The sequence below is a fragment of the Pezoporus occidentalis genome, unplaced genomic scaffold (assembly GCF_034315485.1).
Source record: "Pezoporus occidentalis ecotype Australia unplaced genomic scaffold, CSIRO_AGI_Poc_V1 ctg436, whole genome shotgun sequence".
NCBI lineage: Eukaryota > Metazoa > Chordata > Aves > Psittaciformes > Psittacidae > Pezoporus > Pezoporus occidentalis.
In genome coordinates, this window is record NW_026915765.1 from 27,734 (window position 1) to 46,848 (window position 19,115).

The 19,115-nt window shown below is 53.7% G+C and overlaps 2 protein-coding genes across 3 annotated transcripts; one reads left to right on the top strand and one right to left on the bottom strand.

The window, feature by feature from the left end:
• Window positions 1–3,794: 3,794 nt before the first annotated feature.
• On the top strand, window positions 3,795–10,718 carry SYNC (syncoilin, intermediate filament protein). 2 transcript variants are annotated; one of them, XM_062634688.1, is made up of 4 exons: window positions 3,795–4,222; window positions 6,463–7,789; window positions 8,857–8,981; window positions 10,140–10,718. In XM_062634688.1, the coding sequence occupies exons 2-4, from the start codon at window positions 6,470–6,472 to the stop codon at window positions 10,207–10,209; spliced, it is 1,515 nt and encodes a 504-aa protein (XP_062490672.1). In that variant the 5' UTR covers window positions 3,795–4,222; window positions 6,463–6,469; the 3' UTR covers window positions 10,210–10,718. The 2 variants fall into 2 exon arrangements, with proteins under 2 accessions (XP_062490672.1, XP_062490671.1); XM_062634687.1 differs by lacking the exon at window positions 3,795–4,222 and adding an exon at window positions 5,046–5,224.
• A 425-nt stretch (window positions 10,719–11,143) lies between these two features.
• On the bottom strand, window positions 11,144–19,011 carry RBBP4 (RB binding protein 4, chromatin remodeling factor). Its single transcript, XM_062634699.1, has 12 exons — window positions 18,848–19,011; window positions 17,916–18,063; window positions 16,880–17,025; window positions 15,571–15,744; window positions 15,043–15,158; window positions 14,733–14,893; window positions 14,491–14,617; window positions 14,324–14,401; window positions 13,161–13,237; window positions 12,989–13,046; window positions 12,782–12,892; window positions 11,144–12,231 (listed from the first exon to the last, which is right to left on the bottom strand). The coding sequence occupies exons 1-12, from the start codon at window positions 18,861–18,863 to the stop codon at window positions 12,166–12,168; spliced, it is 1,278 nt and encodes a 425-aa protein (XP_062490683.1). The 5' UTR covers window positions 18,864–19,011; the 3' UTR covers window positions 11,144–12,165.
• Between the last annotated feature and the right edge of the window lie 104 nt (window positions 19,012–19,115).

Sequence of the window (19,115 nt, forward strand, 5' to 3'; positions counted from 1 at the left end):
CCCCCCCCCCCCCCCCCCGTCCCCTCCCGCAGGTGGCCCCGGTGGCGGGGGACACGCACACGGACCCAGGGCACCGGCACCGGGTGACCCCCACCTCGGTGTGTGCACCCCCCCCCGAGGGACCGTGCGGGGGCAACCGGGGGCTGCTCCCACCCTTTGGGATCCCCAATTCCCGTCCCTCCGATCCTGAGCATCAGCGGGGAGAACCGGAGCAAAGCAGTGAGTGCGGGACCGGAGCAAGGAACCACAGCATCGTCATCCCTGCAGCCGTGGCCTGTGGGTCCCGGGGTCCCGCAGTACCATGGCTGTGTCCATCCCCATCCTCAGGAGAGGACCTGGGGCTGGTGGCCATGTCCTGCCCTTGTACTGAGGTCCCCACAGCCATCACCATCCCTTACTTGACAGGCCCAAGGGTGACCTTTACCAATGGCAGCGCCCAGGAGAACACTTCCCAAAGAGCACCCGATCTGGGTGGTACCTGGGGCCGCATGAAACACCCCATGCCACGCTGCTCCAGTGCTGCAAAGGGATGATGACATGTGAGGCATCCCTGCCTATGGCAGGGGGTTGGAACTGGATGATCTTAAGGTCCTTTGAACCCAAACCATTCTGTGATTCCATGATTCTGTGATCCAGCTGCAAGAGGAATACAGGATGCACCGGGCTGGGGTGGCAACGCATCCCAGCAGTGAGCAGGCTGGCAGCAGGACACGGGGACATGGGGCTGGCAAGGAAACAAGTGGATCCTGCTGCATTTCCGTGCTCCCAGCTCAGCCACGTTTGGGTCCCTGGATGTGTTTCCTGATGTGGAAAGCTGCATCGCTGTGTTCAAGCCGCATCCTTCCCGGAGGCTCGCGAGGGCCTGGCCGCCGGCCCAGAGGAGGATGCCAACCGTTGGAAATGACTGGAAGAGTTTATAAAGCGAGCAGCCTGTCCATCCCACCAGCTTCCCAGCCTTTCCATCTCCCGCGGCATTCAGGGGCTGTGCAAACCTGAGTGCTGCTGCTGCTCAGTGGCACTGTGATCAGGGATGGGGACGCAGCATCCAACCTGGGGTGATGGGGCTGGGGCTCACCACGCTTTTGTGTCTCTGCTTCCCGTTCCCCTCCTTCATCCCCTCGAATAACGACTGGAGACTTCAGTGAGTGCTGAAACAGTTGGGAAGCAATTTCCTAGCAGCCTCTTGTCCCCCCATGATCCCAGGGGAATGGCTCCTTCCCAGAGTGTGGGCTGGGTATGAGGTGAACTGCACTGGGGAAAAGCTGATCCCTAACGAGGTGGTTGTGTTGACTTCCCACCGCTGGCTCTGACCGACCTCCAAGTCATCAGCTTCCAGAAAAAGATCCTTTTTCACATCCTACCAAGGCAGAGAGGTGGGGGCTGCCCCAAGAGCCCCCCGTGCCTGATCCCTGGGAGGTCACATCCCAAACATCACCTAAGGGTGCCAGAACGCCTCAGCCACCGGCTGTGGCATTGCACGCTTCAGCTCCTACCCTTTGCACTGGGACAGCACCAGCGCGGTGCAGCCGGGGAGGGCTCTCGCTCGTCCTCTGCCCCATTCCCTGCCCCTCGCTGGGCAGCGGCACTGATGGCAGCTCTCTCATTACTCATTAACACCTCCATCACTTGCAGGCAGCCGGGACAAGGTCCTCTGAGCCCCATGGGTGCTGCTTCCCACCCCGCTGCATCCCTGAGCAGGAGCCTCTTGCTCCACATCCCTCCCGTGGGCCCTGGATCCAGAGCTGGAACTGTTGTTGCTTGCCCCAGGATATGGAAAATCCCAGTAATGAGCCGTGTCCACGGGCGCTCGGGCAGCAGTGACCCTGCAAGCAATCGTTGGGACGTGGGGATTGACTGGTGTGATGGTTTCAATCAGCCCTGCGCTCGCTGCCTTCAAAACGGGGCTTCTACAAGGGTGCCTGGGCCACAAATGTCCCTGGAAAAGGCAAATGTGTCCTTGCCCAGGTGCAAGGAGCCGGTTTCTCTTGGAGACAGGGATTAAACAGCAGTGGTTGCTCTTGCCTGTGCTGGGAAGGGATGGCTCCAACACAGCATCCCGGGAGCATCACCTGCACCTGCAGTGTCCGGCCACGGTGAGCCACGAGAGGCAGCTCCCGCTCCTGTGTGGGCATCCGGATTCAATACAATGGGAAAGCCTGCAGGGAAGCCAGCCCAGCCTCGGCGCATGGTGCTGTGTGGGGCGTGTTTAAAGCCTGGCCCATGGGTGAATGAAGATAAAGCCAAAGGAGTGAAAGTGTGGGAGCAGAACCCCCCCCCCATCCCCACTCTGCTCCCGTGGCTGGGCCGGCGTCTCCCTTGGGAGCAGCTATGGTAGGAACGGGGATCTCCTCGTCCCTCCTTGCCTCAGGGCTGGGCAGGACCCAGCACCCAGATAAGCCAGAGCCGCCGGCGCCTGTGGCCTGAGGGCAGGCTCCGGCTTCCAAGGTCCCTGTGGCATGGACGGCACCTTCGGGCTCCCCCTTCCACCTCTGCCCTGGCTGGGCCCAGGCCAGCGCTGAGCCCCTCTTCCTCCTCCTCCAGCCCCACAGGGTGACCTTGCCTCCCCTTGCAGGATCTGCCCCAAGCCTCTTTGCATGGGCTGCCCTGGGAGTTCTGAGTCGGATCCAGCACCTCCACGGGTGCAGGATGAGCCCAGCTCCTGGCACTCAGTCGTGGTGCTCACCCTGTGCTGTCTCCCACAGCAGCATCCCCACGGCACCCTGTGCCCGTGCTGGGCCCCAAGGTGGGAAAGTCACTGACAGCTCTCAGCTGGGGAAACTGAGGCAGGAGGTGAAGTGAACCAGGCTGCACCCAAAGGACCAGGATCCATCCCTGGAAGCTCTCCCTGCCCCTGCAGGGATCACCCTTTCCCCCTGAGATCAGCTCCTGCGCACGGATCCGGCACCACTCACCCTGCCGCAGCCGGCACAGGGCTGCGGTGAGCAGCGTGCAGAGGGCGCTGAGATGGAGGCATCGCCCAGGCTCAGCAGCTGAATCCCAACACTGGGGTCTGGGCAGATTGGGCACCACTGGTGCTACTCCAGGGAGGACTCGGAGCTGGCCAAGCCTCCCTCAAGACCTAAACGTTGTGGGAGGACAGCAGGGAGCCACCGCCAGAGCTGCTGTTGTGGTGCCAGGGGGGCAGTGCCAGGACAGCTGATGGAGGACGGTGAGGCCACAGCGCGGGCTCTGTCCCTGCCTTTGGGGCAGATCCGCTGTGTGTGATGGGAAGGAAAAGATCCACTGGGAAAGGGCATGGCAGCACCAAGTCATTGGAGTGGAGGCAAAGTGACCCAAACCTGCTCTTTGCTCCCCACAGCCCCCGGGTCCAGCGGTGGGGCAGTGCCCGGAGCCATTCATTCCCACAGCCGGAACATTCTGTCCCCCCTGCCTTTCCCATTCCCCCCCCCGGCCACACGGCCGGTGACTCCCTGCCAGCTCTGTTTGCAGGGCAAAGTCCGCTCCGAAGCACGGATGACGGCGGCTCCCGGTGCCGGCCGGACCCAGCACGTGCCCAGGCTCTGCCGAGCGCTCCGGGGTCCGGTTGTGACACCGGAGCCGGCCGTTGCTTGGTTATAGCCACAAAACAGCCCCATGCGGGGCCGGGGCCCCGGTATCCTCTTACTGAGAACAGCTGAGGTGCTTCAATCCCCACCCTGCCCTTGGCACCGCATCACATCAACCCCAGCCAGGGCTTGGCAGCGCTGCTGCCGTCGGCCCCCTCCGAGGGTCTGTTGGTCCCAGCACACCCAATAGACCCACGGGTTTCTCCCCTTGGCGCTTTCAGCGCTGGATGGATGTTTATACCCACAAGCTGTGGGAATTAACAGCATTCCTCTCCTATTGAGTCAAAAGTCTCGGCACAAATAGAGGCGCTCCATGGAAAAAAAAGGGAGCACAAGAAGGTGTGTCGTGCTGGAAAAAGCAGGAGGATCCAAAAAAAAAAGGGAAGGAAAAAAACGCACCCAAATGTCCCTTTTCCTTTTAAAGCCCTGCTCCCGGAGGATGGGCAAGCGCAGGCGCTTCCAACCTGATCTCACAGCCGGGCTGGGCAAGGTGCTGGTGGCGCTGGTGGCACTGGCGACGGGTGGCACTGGGTGATGTTGTAAGCTCTGGGTGTGTTGCTGGGCGATGTTGGGGCACGTAAGCTGGTGACTTCCTGAGCGGAGAGTGCTGACTTCCTGAGCCGTGGTGGCAGCACCAGGACTGGGGCTTGGCCAAGGTAGGTTTGGTTGGCTCCGGTGCCATGGGGGATGGCTGTGCTGTGAGCCCAGGCTGTGGCACCCGTGCCAATAGAGCTCAAATATGGGGTTTAGATACATTTAGGTTAATAACATAACTGCCAAAGGGCCAGTTTGGGATGTCAGAGTGGGGAGGATGAGGATGGGAGCTATGGAAAGCAGTTGTGGCGCGCAGTGAAGGTGGCAGTGAGGGCAGCGATGAGGGCATTGTCACTGCAGGGTGCTCAGGAGTGCACCCACAGGATAGACTACCTCCTCCATCCCCAAAGCAAAGGAGGAAGGGGAGGCAGGGATGAGTTATGGGAGGAAGGGGAAGCAGAGGCTGCGCCCTGCCACTACTGGCTTGTTGATGGGGCCAACTTGGGGCATCTAAAGAACCCTGTGTTTAATGTGTTTAATACATGAATAGGCTTTAATAGCACACAGCATCCTGGAGCACCCCGCTCCTGGTCAGGATGAGGCCGCAGCACTCGGTGCCCATGTGCTGCATCCTCCTGTGTTTCCCCTTCCTGCTGCCCGTGTCACAGGCACAACCCTGCACAGCCCCAGAGGGGGACCCACCGGGGCACCCCATCGCAGCCCCCTTGCAGGATGGGATCCCCCAACACTGTGGGGAAGGAGGGTTTGAGGTTGCACAAAGCAAACCTCCGCTTTAAATCACGGGTGGGAGCAGCCGGAGCGGGACGGGGGGATGCTCCCTAGGGATGCGGGCTGGCTGCAGCCAGCCCCTGCGGCTGCCTCTGCCGGGGATGCAGACGGCTTGGCCTTCCCCTCCCTCCTCCTCCTCCTCCTCCTCCTCCTCCTCCTCCTCCTCCTCCCAGGGGCGGAGGGAAGCAGCCCCCGGCGCTGCAGGCGGTGGCCGGGAGAAGCGGCTGCTCCGGGAGTCTGATTTCCAGCCCCGTTTATTAATAGCCCCCCCCCCCGCCCCATGCTGAGCCCATGTGCACCGCAGAGCCGGAGGCGCCGGGCTCCAGGGGAGGAAGGTAAGAGCCCCCCCCCCGGGGCGAACAGCGGTGAGTGGGGACGGGGCTGGGGTTCACCCATGGGTGCGGGTGACGGGGGTGGTGGGACCCAGGGACACGGGGGGATCTGAGGTTCCATCCCTGGACCCTCAGAAGTGACTGGAGTGGGGGGGGGGGGGGGGGAACGGCCCCTTTGGGGTACCAAGGAGTGTTGGGGAGCCCTGGGATGAGGGGTGGTGTGTGGGGCCGAGCCTGCACCCCGCTGGGAAGGCAGGATGCGTGCCCTGCGCTCCCACCCTGCCCGTGAAAGCAGGGCTGAGAACTTTGAGAAATGAACCCTGGCAGCGGGGCAGGGTATGGAAAACCGAAGCGGAGCCTTTCCCTACCTTTCCCAGGCACTGCCCCCTCTCCGGCCCTTGAGCCCGGGCTGGGATGTGTCAGCACCGCTGAAAACTCCCTTATTAGGAGAGAAAGTACCGGTGAAAATCAGTTCTTTCCTTAAAGCCGTTGCTGCGAGTGCCAGCCTGCGCTCATTCCTTAGGGAATGACTAGACATGAGCTCAGCAGCGGGGCCGGGAGGTGAGAGCATCCTCCTGCCGAGCCCACCGGCTCCTGGAGGCAGCGGGAGAAGCCCCGGCTCGGTCCCTGAGGATCGTCCTGTACATCCAGCCCCAGATAGCAGCCGGGTGGATGGGAGACGTGGGTATTTCGTGGTGGCAGCTGCAGGTACCGGGGCTGGGGACAATGTCAGGGTCGATGACTCTGCAAAGAGGAGCTCGCCCGGCTCCTGCTGCAGAAGCCGCTGGCCCAGGCGCTGCGTGTGTGGTGGTTGACTCCATCGGAGCCATCTCGGAGCCCGCCTGCGCTTTAGCAGCACATTCCCTTCCCGTGAGGTTATCTCACCCTGCTGCCATCCCGGCAGGTTTTACCGGGAATGCCCCCTGCCAGTCACACCGGTGCTGCTGGGGCTGTGACACGGTGGCAGTTCCATTGGCACCGGAGCAGCTCTTGGGTTTGGGGTGCAGGCTGGCATCCCTCGCTCCTTCACCATGCAGTCACTTTAAGAGGGTTTTCTTCCCTCGTTTTTGGCCACCCCAAAGCAGAGTTTCGGTCCAAGCTATCACTGAGGGTGCAAGCACAGCACAGCCTCATTGACACAGCCTAGGGGTGACAGGGGCACCCACATCTCACCAGGTGGAGAGGAAGGGCTGAGACCTATTACTGTCACTGCTCTGGTTCACCTCTCCTCTCCCTCCCAGGGACCTGATGGCAGAGCCCAAGCCCCCTTCAGAGCCACGGCTGGATGAAGCTGGAGCACCCACAGCAGGAGCTGCTCTGAACCCGGACCCTGCACACAGCCCATTGGACTCTGCAGTGGGTCTGGGGCTGATGCCCCAGCCTGGGGACAGCCCCGACGCCTGCCAGGACCTCCAAACAGATGGTGGGAATGCTGACTTGGAGACAAACGTGCCCCAGCTGGACCAGGATGCAGCGGAGACCAGGATCCCATTGGACATGGATGTGGCAGGAATCCCGCTGGACGTGGATGCAGATAAAGCAGGGGTCCCACTGGATGTGGATGAGACAGGGATCCTGCTAGATTTGAACGCAGGTGGGACAGGGATCCCACTGGATATAGATGCAGATGGAGCAGAGATCCCGCTGGATGTGGATGAAGCAGGGATCCCGCTGGACGTGGATGGGGCAGGAATCCTTCTGGACGTGGATGCAGATAGAGTAGGGATCCCGCTGTACATGGACACAGGCAGGGCAGGGATCCCAGCTGATGTGGACACAGACGGGGCTGGGATCCCGCTGGACATGGATGCAGAGGGGGCAGAGGGCACGGAGCAGAAGTGCCTGACCCTGGAAGAGCTGGGGGACTACTTCCAGGAGTGCATCGAAGCCGTGGAGCAGCTGGAGCAGGAGAGGGACAGCCTGATCGCAGAGCTGGGGCAGCTCCGGGAGCCGGCGCTGCAGGAGATCCACCATGCCCATGAGGAGATCCAGGCTGCGTGCCGGCTGCTGGCCAAGGTGGAGCTGGAGCGGGACAACCTGAAGGATGAGATCCGTCAGATCAAGCAGAAGCTCTTCAAGGTGACCAAGGAGTGCGTGGCTTGCCAGTACCAGCTGGAGAGCCGGCGGCACGACCTCTCCCAGCACGCCGCTTACCGGGGCGAGCTGGAGACCCAGGCGGGGCAGCTCTCCGGGGAGCTCTCCCAGCTGAAGGAGACCTGTGAGAAGGAGAAGGAGGCTTTGAGGCAGCGACTGGAGGCTCCCCCGTGCCGCCAGGATAACCTGTACCTGCAGGAGAGCCGCCGGCTCTCCATGGAGTTCGAGAGCTTCGTGGCCGAGAGCCGGCGGGGACTGGAGGAGCACTATGAGCCCCAGCTGCTGCGGCTGCTGGAGAGGCGCGAGGCGGGTGCCAAGGCGCTGCAGGAGGTGCAAGGGGAGCTGCAGGGGATGAAGGAAGCCCTGCGGCCCTTGCAGGGGGAGGTGAGCCAGCTGCGGCTGCAGAACCGGAGCCTGGAGGAGCAGATCGTCCTTGCCAAGCAGAAGAGGGATGAAGAGGTTGGGCAGTACCGGGTACGCGGCTGAGCATCCCTTGCATGTGGGTCAGAGAGGAGGGGGTGTTCTTTGCACCCAGCGATGTGTGGGTGATGAAGGGGGTGCTCCAAGGGGTGGATGGGGAGGGTAAGGAGATGGGATATCTCCTGTTGGTTGAGGTCAAAAGCATCCCCTGTCAAGAGGGATGTGGTGGGAAAGTGCTGAGGCTTCACCCGATGAGCTGCCAGGAAAAAGGGTTCTCCCGATGCTATTCCCACTTGGGTTTGAGCTGCCCCTTGGAAATGGCCCCAGTGAGCAGGGATGCGGCAGAAGGATGGGGGGCTCCTTCCCAGAGCTGAGCACAGGCACCCCACGCTCCCCACTTGTGCAGGGCTGAGCTCAGGCTCTTGGGGAAGTCAGTTTTACTTCCAAAAGGCATATCCTGCCCTTCCCACCACCAGGAAGGGTCCCACCTCCTGCACTGGCAGCCCAGGGGCCGGGCTGCTTCCCTGGAGGGTTATTTCTGGCTGCACCCAGCCTCCCCCCCTGCACCTTGTCCTGAGGGATGAGGCAATTCAATATCTCTAAGAGCACATTTGGCAAAGAGGCTCCACAATTAATCTCCTCCTTTTCAACACTCCCTGTTCTCAGCTCGGATCCGCTGCCTCCTTCCCAGCCTGGCTCTGAGCAGCTTCTGGAAGCCAACATTCCCTCTCCATGGCACCTCCTCCTTGCTGGGCTGGGGACCAGGTCACCCATCACACTGCTCGCCTTGGGTTTCAGGGGCCGCCCTCCCTTGGAGGACAGGACTTTGGGGCACTCCACTCTTCCATGCTCCCACATGCCTTGTTTGTCTTCCCCTGACCCATGGGTTCTGGCAGCTTCTCCAAACACACCCAGAGCAGCTGAGGGGACAAAACCAACCAGCTGAGAGAAGCTGAAGGACCCAGCACATCCCAGCCCAGTCCAAGCTCTTACCTTCGTAACAAACCAAGGTGGTTTTGCAGATGTCTTTAAACCATGGGCAGGCAGGTCCCTCAGTGGGAATGCAGGCAAGGACAGCCTTCCTAGCCCAGCTAATCCACTCTCGTGCTCTTCCTTGCCAGGAACAGGTCGAGGAGCTGGAGGACAGGTTGAAGGAGCTGAAGAACGGAGTCCAGCTCCAGCAGCGCAAGAACCAGGAGCTGGAGGAGCTGAGGACCAGCCTCCACCGGGAGCTCTCCATCTACAAGTGCGTTTGTGTCTCATCCCGGTGGTGCAGAGGGGCTGGGAGGAGGAGGAGGATGGTGGTGAAGAGGCTGCTGGTGGTCACAGAGCTTTCAGACACCACCGGCTCTTGGCCTGGTTCCTGGGCACGTGTGAGCAAAGGGTCTGGTGGGGCAGCCCAATGGGAACTGCAGCTCCTCTGCCCAGCAGCAAACAGGGAGTTGCTGGAAGTTCCTGGGCACAGGGGCAGTGGAGGTTGCCTTCCCAGAAGCTGGTTTCCTTTGGAATCTGTGGGCAGGAGCTGAGGTTTAGGTTTGGGAAGCTCTTGTGGATGCTTTCCCTTGAGAGAGAACTGTCTTCTGGTTTCATCAGGTCTTCAGCACACGGGATGAAGAAAATGGCCCTAAGTTTGGGGACTGTTTCACTCACCAGACTTTGCTGTGTGTTACTGCAGCCCCAGCTGTACACACTTCATCCTCTGCAGCTTCACTCTCACTTCAGCATCCTTTACTCCCCTTCTCCACCCAACCCTCCTCACGCAAGCTCTGCACATTCCCTACCACCGATAAGATTGGTTTTATCTAGGTAAGACTTTAGCGTGACAAGGACAGGCGAAGAGATCTCCATGTCAGCCTGGCATGGCACCAGCCATTCCAAGATGGATTAAGGAGAGGGACTGTGTTAAAAATTCAGTCCAGATCCCAACACAAGGAAAGGGAAAAGGAAAGGGGAAAAAAGACCCTGTCTGTGCTGCTCAGGGTCCTTCCAAATCCGAGACCTAAAGCCCAGACTAGCACTTGAGCCTGGGCGCAGCAGCCCAGTCTCTTCCCACACAAATTGCCATCCCTGGAAGCTCCTCGGGTATCAGGACACCTCAGTAAGTGTCACATTTGCAGCAGTAGGGACCTCACAGCTCTGAGCTGCCTCTTCCCATGGATCCCATTAAAAATTACATTCCCTGTTACAGCTGGGGTGTTTGCCAAGGGCTCTGGAAGGGCCAGGCTGGATCCAGATGCTCACCAGACCATGATTACTGAGCCAGTTTAAGTGTTTCCCAGTTAGTTCTTTCATACTGTGAAGAGAAATAATGGTTTTCAGAAATAGCATGTCCCCTTTCCCCGTTTTCTCCATGGGTAACTCCCATGAACATTCAGGTCCCTGAACTGACTTTCTACCCCTACAGGAGCTGCTTAGAAATCTATGGCCACCTTTGCAAATCAGAAGACAAAACAGACCAGGATTGTCAAGAATGATGGATTTTTCCCTCTCTGTAGCAGGAGTAAGGGACAGACGGATCTGCAGGGGACATCTCCTCTTGCTGCTTACCCTACCCGAGGCCCAGCAGCTGCCTGAAGTCAGGAATACTGGACAATCACTTGTGTGTATTTCTCAAGGTGCTGCTGGTGATCGAGTAGTGAAAACTGCTGAGCAAATACTTGCACTGAACTGTGGACACAGATGAAGACTAACAGATGTATGCTGTGCTGTGTTTGGGAAAACACGTCTTGGGGCAGGGGTGGAGAGTATGAGCCTGCCCAGGAATCAGTGTTCTGGGAGCCAGTGTTACAGAGTGGAGTTTTAAAGTTTACAGGCAAGGGAAAGGGAAGCTTTATGCTTTTAACAGGGTTTTCTTTTGTATTTCAAGGGCCTTTGCTGTACTGGGACATGCTCCACCACGGGCCACAGAAACGAGTTTGTGGACAATAGGTTCCCACTTTATATAAAGTCTCACACTGAAAATAAAGGTCAGAGTTTAAGGATACTTTAATTGTCAAAGGTGTATCTCAATGAGAAAATAGGCTGTGTCAAACCAGGATCCTTTTATCAAACTATTCAGGCTGCAGACTAACAAAACCCCATCCTTCTGGGGCAAGGGCTAAAGGCAGGCCCAAAATCCAGGCAGCAGCACGCTCCAGGTGAAAGCAACACCTCAGTACAGTGGCAACTTGTGGGTATTATGTTCTCATTTCACACAGAAAGCAGTGGAAACAAGAGGGGCAGAAGCATCCACATGGTACAAACACAGGGATGTCTGTCCCAGCCCCCCGTCCCACAGGACACACACCCATGGGCAAAGCTCACACTCTGCTTTCTGAAGAGAGGTGCATTTTCCTCTCCACAAAGGGAGTTTAAGGCAGAAGGAAAACATCAGCACAACAAAAACATCAGCCCAAAGCTCCACAGCACTTACGTAGAAAAAATTTATTCCATCTGAAGCACTTACACGCAGTTAGTCATGAGGAGCATGGAGAGTAACAGGCTGCTGGTGGAACAGGACACCCTAGTGAAGATGTGCAGAAACTAGTGGTCAAGGACTAAACTCCTAAAACAAGTAGCTCATCCATGTTTGATTTGCTTTACACATACCAGCTACCAATGGTGTTGGAGGTTACTGGGCATGCCATCTGTGATACATCAGCTGGTATAAACAGACACCTTTACAACCTGGGGGCCCCAAGTCTTAAAAACCATTTCACAGAAAGGAAAGAAATAGATGTGAAAACACAGCTCAAGAAACACACAATAGAGCAAAATACATGGAAGGTGAATGATGCTCTGCAGGAATAGCTAAGGAATGCAAACCGCTGTCACCCAGCAGATGGGAGAAAAGGGAAAGGAAGGAAGGAATGAAAAACCCAGAATTATCAGTAGAGACCAAAAGATACAGGAAGAAATTTAACTTCACGTCAGAATCTGCAAGCCTGTATCTGCAGAGGCAGAAAAATCCACAAGGTACAGATTAAAGGAATCCCAAGACTTCAGAGTTGTGCTGAAGAGGATGACACCTTCCACACTCTGACCTGCCAGTGGATTAACTCTTGTATCATCTCCATTGGCTCAAGCACACTCTAGTAGCTCTACTGATTTAACCTTTCAAATGAGACAAAAGTCTGCAGCTGAAGCAAGCTAAAGACAGAAGAAAAACCAACAAAACCCAACTCTGCTCTGTGTGATGAAGGCAGTGAAAATGGGACAGCCAGCCCTATGTGCAAGAGGAATACGGCTGAGGAGCTACAGCATGGTGGCTGCTGCACTGGGCTAAGCCCTCACGGGGTACTCACTGTCTGGGTTAAAAAGCCTGTTGATGGTATCTACAGAAGGATGGCTGAACACAAAGTCTACGTGTGTCTCAAAACCAGTGTTAAGTCAATATCAGGGTTGAAAGGGAAGAGAAGGAAAAAGACTAGAAAGAGGAAAAAGGTTGTGATCTAGGATCCTTGACCTTCTGGATCCACGCTTCCTTCGGGGTCTTCATCATTATAGATGTTCTCCGCCTGCAAGACAAGAGATGGAGGAACTGGAGAAGCATTTCCCACCGCAGCAAATGGGATTCCATCTGCTAGAACTGTTCAAAAACTGGCAGCTTTTCACCTGCAGGTATCACCCATCCCTGGTCCCTCAAGGCCATTTACATTACAGAAGTAAAACAAACGATCCTTTTCAGAACAGCCACATCTCCAAAACATTTCCTAAGCCCCCTGTAAGTTACTGTAGCTTGTGGAAATCTGCCTTGTTAAATCATTGCAAGATTTACTTCAACAAACAGACTATTTCCTGTACATTATGAGGTCTTCCACTTAGCAGCAGCATCTTCCACAAGAACTGTATGAATAAAGCCCCTGTGAAACCAGTTATAGATAAAAAAAACCAACTTCTAAGTATCTGTAAACCATTGTTTCAGCCAAACCTAAAGTGGATTTCACTGTCCCTTCGAGATTCATGCAGTGCTACTGAGTAATTCCAAGAGCTGTAAATAAAACCAGGGATGCTGAAATCCAGGCAGCAAAACAGCATCTCTCACCTGCCCCTTCCCAAACAACTTACCATCTGCCAGACTTGCATGATATTATCTTCTGATACAGAACAAATTACCCAGGGCTCATTGGGATTCCAGGAGAAGTCCGAGATCTTTGCAGTGTGACCACCATGGATAAACTAGCATTGGGGATAGAAAAAAAAATAGGGAATGTTTTCAAATCTCCATTGCAAAGATGAGTAATAGATCAAGATAGTGAGATTCAAAAGACTTGCCAACAGCTCTGGGGGACCATCCTCAGCATCTTCAGGGGATTGCTCTTCTCCAATTTTACTGTTTAAAAAGAGAGGAAAATGGAAAGGTGAGGGGTTGGTTGTTCAGCTTTTGCAGTGTGATGCATTTCCTAATATCACCTTGTCAGGACAACATGAGCAGTTTGGGATTTACCTCAAGTCCCAGACGTTTAGTCTACGGTCAGTGCCACTGGAGGCCAGGATAGTTTCATTATGGGGAGACCACTGAACCTACAGGCAAGGATGAATTTAGAAAGGAAGTTAGTTTGGAGAAGCTGTAACATGACAGACATTCACAACTAACACCACTGTGTTTTGCACCATGAATGATCTGTGAGAATTCCAATTGATAATATGTCCAATAATAACACTAACACAAGTTTGTGAACATTCATACAACGACAAGGCATCTGAGCATCAAAAAGGTACCACATTAACCTTTCCTCTAACACAGGCCACGTATTACAAAGTGCAAACAACTCTCAAGGGCAGGAGCTGTCCCTTACCTTAGTGAGGACTGCACAAATGTAAACTACAGATTCCTCAAGTAAAAGGTACAGTTTACACATGAAAAGAAATCAGTTATTAAGCTGAACTGCCCAAAACCTCACATTTAGTCCTTCTGCTAGAGCTAAATCTCTCCAAAACATAGCAGTTAATAGGATCACAGGATTAGAAGAGAACACCTCATTCCGCACGCTAACCCCACATTTCAGGATTCCATGTGTAATTTTATTTAGGGGTAACTACTAGGATTAACTAGTAATCCTTCTACAAAAAAAAATCTCTGCATATTTCTCTTCCGAGTAAGGCATGAGATGGAAATACTGTATCTGCCCTGCATGTGCTACCTATGATGCTAACATTCTATATTTACACCAGCAAAATTAGCAATTGTTCACCGTCACAGAATGTTCTTGAACGGGTCTGGCTAAAGCCTTCCAACAGGACCAAGCTGAGCAGCTGAAAACACTGCAGCCATTTCATTGTGCCTCCCTGCTTCAATCCGCTGCCATGAATAATTCACATCTACTCAGTGCTGCTAGCATTTCACCCTGCTGGGTGGTTAAAGCTCTACACCAGCTCCTTGTTACATTCTGCCCCTGGCCTGCTGGGCACTCTTACTTGTACTGGAGCTCTTCCCCCCCCAGAAAGCACCATCCAGCTCCACAACAAGCCACAAAATAAGCAGATAAGAAGAATGAAAGAGGGTTGAAGTGCATTTAATAAAAACATGGAGTGGAAAAACATGGTTTTCATTTCTGCAGACAGCTAACTAGAACTATGTGCATAAAAGACAAAGACATGTTGCTATACCTGAAATATTTCATCTTTGTGTGATTCAAACGAGTGCAGTTTCAGTTTCAAGTTCCTCAAGTCCCATAAAGCAACAGTCTAGGAAAAAAAGGAGAAAGCCATTTTTCATTGATGTAACCACTCAGCCACCAGAAGCTAACCATGCTCCAAGTTCAAGGTAGATGTACCTTATCAGCTGATCCTGTAGCCAGGATAAACTCACTGTAGGGATTGAAAGAGAGGCAGTTGACTTCAGCTGTGTGAGCATCCACTGAATGACTAGGTTTAGAGGTGTTGTTTGACCGAGTATCCCAACTGTAAAAGGAAAAAACATGGAACTGAAACAAAGATTTATATCCCATTTTACTGAGGAGCAGATAGGAAAGCAAGAGGGACAGGACTCAGTTTCTGAAGACACTACCCCACTTACATCATGAGCTTCTGATCATCAGCAACAGATCCAAAAAGAGATTCATGGAGCAGGTGCCAAGATACATCTTCCACTACTGCTGTATGCCCTGTGAAGATGGTCTTTGCATCCACCACTTTGCCTTCCTTTGGAACAGCACTAATATCCCACAAGCAAATGGTCTTTAAAACATATAAAAAACAGTTAAAACAACTTATCTTTGAAGGAGACACTCTCCTCACCTCCTCCCCCTCAAAAACTGCACCAGTTTTGACCTTTTCCAAGGGATACTTGGTGCAGGTTGTACCCCAACTCTATATGAGGTACTCACATGATCATCAGAAGCACTAAGCAAATGCCCGCTCAGGTTTGGGTTCCATGACAGCCCATAACCTTCCTTCTGGTGTCCACGAAGACGCAGATCAGGGTTACACTCTCCAGAAGGGTCTGTAAAGAGGCAATGTAAAAACTCTAGTGCCTAGTATCATTCCCAGCACATCCTGGAATACCAACCATTGAGCTTCACCATGCTTTACTGATCTTTGCTTTGATATTTTCAACAGGATCCCTCTCTCTACCTTTTGAGCATTTTCTCTGGCTGAAAAATCACCTCATTAAAACAGAATACACTGAGACAACTCAGTTTGTCTTCTTAGCTTAATAAAAGCACACTGCAGATCATTCCAAGCTGCCTTTTTGTGTGTGTGCGTGTGGCTGGATGGTCCAGAAGCAGTCAGTCCAGTCTAAATTAGAGCTACAGTATCTACAGAGGAGTCAGAGAACCTCTTTTTCACTACATCAACCATGCTTGAAGGGCTGGCTGAACTCTGAAGCACAGGCATAACAAAGAAGCAGACACCTGGTTTAGAAGGGTGCTTGGTGTAATCAAAGACAAGGACATCACTGGATGGAGTCTTCGTGGCGATGATGCATGGGTTCTGTGGCATGTAACGTGCTCTGTTCACTTCCCCCTCGTGGTTTATCTTGATTTCAATTTCGATTTTTCCACTGACTGATCCGAAGCCCCCAAACTCTGGAAGAATAATTCAGGAGTTGCAAATAAGAAGCCAGTTTCAGACCAAGACAAACATCCACAACTCAATCACTGGTACTACCAAGTACCTATTTTGAACGAACGGCTCTAACAGGCAGAACCCCATTTTCAATTGGATGTTGTTTTAAATGTCTCTATTTGCAACACCAAAATATCACTTTTACTAAGTCAAAGCCCTTTTTTTCCTGAGAATATTCTACTCTTTCGACCTTAACACCACAAGCCCCAAATGTCTTCTGCCCAAAACTCTAATCTGTAATGAAGATGTGTTGTAAATTTGAAACAGATGTTCTGTTAATTCCCCTTCAAATATAACACAAATCAGCATTTCAGAATAGACAAAGTTCTGCTAAAAACAAAGCGTTGCACCACATTGTAAGAACTGGGACTGGAACAGGGCTTGCTAAAGCTGCCTTATCTTTCTAAGTAATTCAGTATTACTTAGTGCCAGTAATTCAGTATTCCAGAGAATTGCACAGCAAAACCCTGGCAATATCAACTGCAATAATCCAGACTTCCAGCAAAAAGAGCAAACATTGGATCATTAACGACTTTTACCAAGCAGAAAGACTGATTCAACCAAGTAAACATGAGAGATGGTGAGCTTGCAGTGATGCTGACAGCCAACTAAGCCCACAGAAAGCATCAAATTCAAGTCTGCCATACCAAACAAAACACAGCAACCTTTTATTCAAGAGAGGCTGGCACAGCCAGCAGGCAGCAGAATCCAGACAAGAGCAGAACATGTGAAACGCTATCCTCCTCTGAAAGAAAATATTCTTTTACAGGGGCGACTTTCTCACTTGAAGCGTGTCTGTAATGCAAAAATGGTAACAAAAATACCAAGCAGCAGCACTCCATGAAATTCAGTGTCAATTTGTGGTGAGAAACAGGGAGGGGTGAGGTTTTCCCCCACATGCACACTTCTGCAATAAACCTGCCACCTTCTTTCTTCATCATTATTAAGACATTATATAATGGACAAATAGTATGGTTTTTTGACTGAAAGTCAGGTACCACTTAGAACTAAATGGGTTAGTTTAGACATAAACTCTGAACTTGGCTGCCTGAACTTTAAGAAAAGACAAATACGCTCAAATCTTGGGTCCTTTACCTCCTTTCTCACTATCATAGTGTGAAGCATCAAACTGTGCATCATCGTTAGGCAGCTGCACACTGGCTATCACCAGGTGATTTTGCTCATCTGAAGTGTGGGTCCCAAGGACCAGTCGGTGAATGCTGAAATCTTTGCCTTCAGGTCTGCAAGGGAAGAATTACATGAAGAGCAAAAGGGGAGTTAGAGAAACACTGAGCTGATTACAACAGGGTTTGACTAATAACAGTCTTTAAAGTTAGCACTATTCTGCTCCAAAGTCAGTTCTTCCAGAGGAAATCAAGAATAGTTTGGGTTGGAAAGGACCTTAAGATCATCCAGGTCCAACCCCCCTGCCATGGGCAGGGACACCTCACACTAAATCATCTCACCCAAGGCTCTGTCCAACCTGGCCTTGAACACTGCCAGGGATGGAGCATTCACAACCTCCCTGGGCAACCCATTCCAGTGCCTCACCACCCTAACAGTAAAGAACTTCTTCCTTAGATCCAATCTAAACTTCCCCTGTTTCAATTTTAACCCGTTACCCCTTGTCCTGTCACTACAGTCCCTAATGAACAGTCCATGCCCAGCATAGCCCCCCTTCAGATACTGGAATCACTTAATGGAATTCAAGATCTTAACCTAAAATTCCTACAGCACAACACTGATAGAGCAGCATTCCTTCCCCTGAGACTTTAGCAGCTCCTCCTGAGCACAATGCTGAGGGGGCAGAATGCTCACTGCAAGGAGAACATTATTATGGAAGCTCAGGTCAAAATGGTGGCTATACAGAAATTAGATCTAGTTATGGGGTTTAGGAAGTTTTTGCTTATTAAAGGGTGAAGCTGCCAGAAGGAAACGACAGAAATCCAATGCACGAAACACAGAAAACATTTCCCTAAATCTCTTTCTATTGTTCGCAGTCCTCATCTTGTTGGCAAGGCAAGGACACAAAAAGAGATTAAGGCAGAAAGGAACAGTTTTACTTTCACAAAAATTGAAGCTAGATTTACTACTGATTCTGCTTTAAAAAGGAGAAAAAGGCTGAGTTTACCTGGTTACATCGGGCAGCCACTGCGCAGTCAAGCTGGGCCACTCCAGAGCATGGGTCATTACCAAATCATACAAGAAAGGGGTATTCTTTTTCCATATTTTATACTCCTCATTGATCACACGTTCTTCCACCGCATCATCAAAGGCTGCTAAAGGTTTAGTAAAAGAATAATGTCTCAGATTAGCCTTTATGCACATTATCCGTGAGCGGGCAATTGATCACAGAGCCAACTGCATCACACGCTGGTTTGCTGTTTTCTACTCTATTGGAGCGTTATGTTCCACTATTTTCCCCGATAACTGTGCAATATATACTCGCAGATGATTCAATCCCCCCTGCTGCACATGCCAGTCCTTGTTCCTAGCTGTGAGGCTGGGAACCGACATGAACGATGCCAAATTTCATCAGCTCAGCCTAATAGAATTCTGAACCTCGGTGCACAGGAGACAGAAACCGGAATTGCGATGTGTAAATGCAGGAGGGCAGGGAACCGACCGGTTCTGCTGCAGCCACCGGCTCCCAAACCCCATTTCCCAAAGCTCCTTCTGCTGCCCTATTTCTCTCACCATCTGCCACCAGCCAGAGGAGCGCGCAGCGGCCTCCCACCCAGTGACACCCCCCCCGCTTTGTCTGCACTACACCGGCGGCCCTCCCCGCTCAGACCGGGCTCGGAGAACACAAACTGCCCCCGGTGCGACACGAACGGATCGAAAGGGGGCGGGCGGAGAAACCCTGCTTCGGGCAGGGCCCTCTCCCAGGCCACCCCCGCGCGGCCCAGCCATGCCGGAGGGGCCCGGGGGAGACCGATGGGCGCCGGCCCCGCTCTCCTCAACCCGGCGGCCCTTGTGGGGACCGTGAGGGGAGACCCCCCCCCAACCGCGCCTCACGGAGCAGGCCGCGCCGCGAGGCCTACACCGTGCCTTGAGTCCTACCTTCCTTGTCCGCCATGGCGGGGCGGGAGCAGCGGGGCGGCGGCGGGGCGCGGGGCGGACGGTGCCGGGCTGGGCTGGGCTGGGCTCAGCGGGCGGCGGCGGCTCCGCTCCGGGCTCGGTCCCTCCGGCCGCGGCTCTATTGTTTCCTGCCCCTGCTGCGTGCCGCTCCGGCGCCGCGCACCCCTTCGCGCGCCAACGCCGGCCAATCACCGCCCGCCGCCGGGCCGCAAGAGCCAATCGACGAGGAGCAAGGGGCGGGGACACGGGG

Bases quoted from the DNA above. Each gene is read 5' to 3' on its own strand.
- SYNC (XM_062634687.1), top strand. From the start codon at position 5,181: ATGTGCACCGCAGAGCCGGAGGCGCCGGGCTCCAGGGGAGGAAG. The intron at 5,225-6,462 runs GTAAGAGCCCCC...TCTCCCTCCCAG, and splicing joins CCGGGCTCCAGGGGAGGAAG to GGACCTGATGGCAGAGCCCA. The intron at 8,982-10,139 runs GTGCGTTTGTGT...CTACCCCTACAG, and splicing joins CGGGAGCTCTCCATCTACAA to GAGCTGCTTAGAAATCTATG.
- RBBP4 (XM_062634699.1), bottom strand. The intron at 14,402-14,490 runs GTACATCTACCT...TTTTTTTCCTAG, and splicing joins CTACAGGATCAGCTGATAAG to ACTGTTGCTTTATGGGACTT. The intron at 13,047-13,160 runs GTAAATCCCAAA...CTTTTTAAACAG, and splicing joins CTAAACGTCTGGGACTTGAG to TAAAATTGGAGAAGAGCAAT.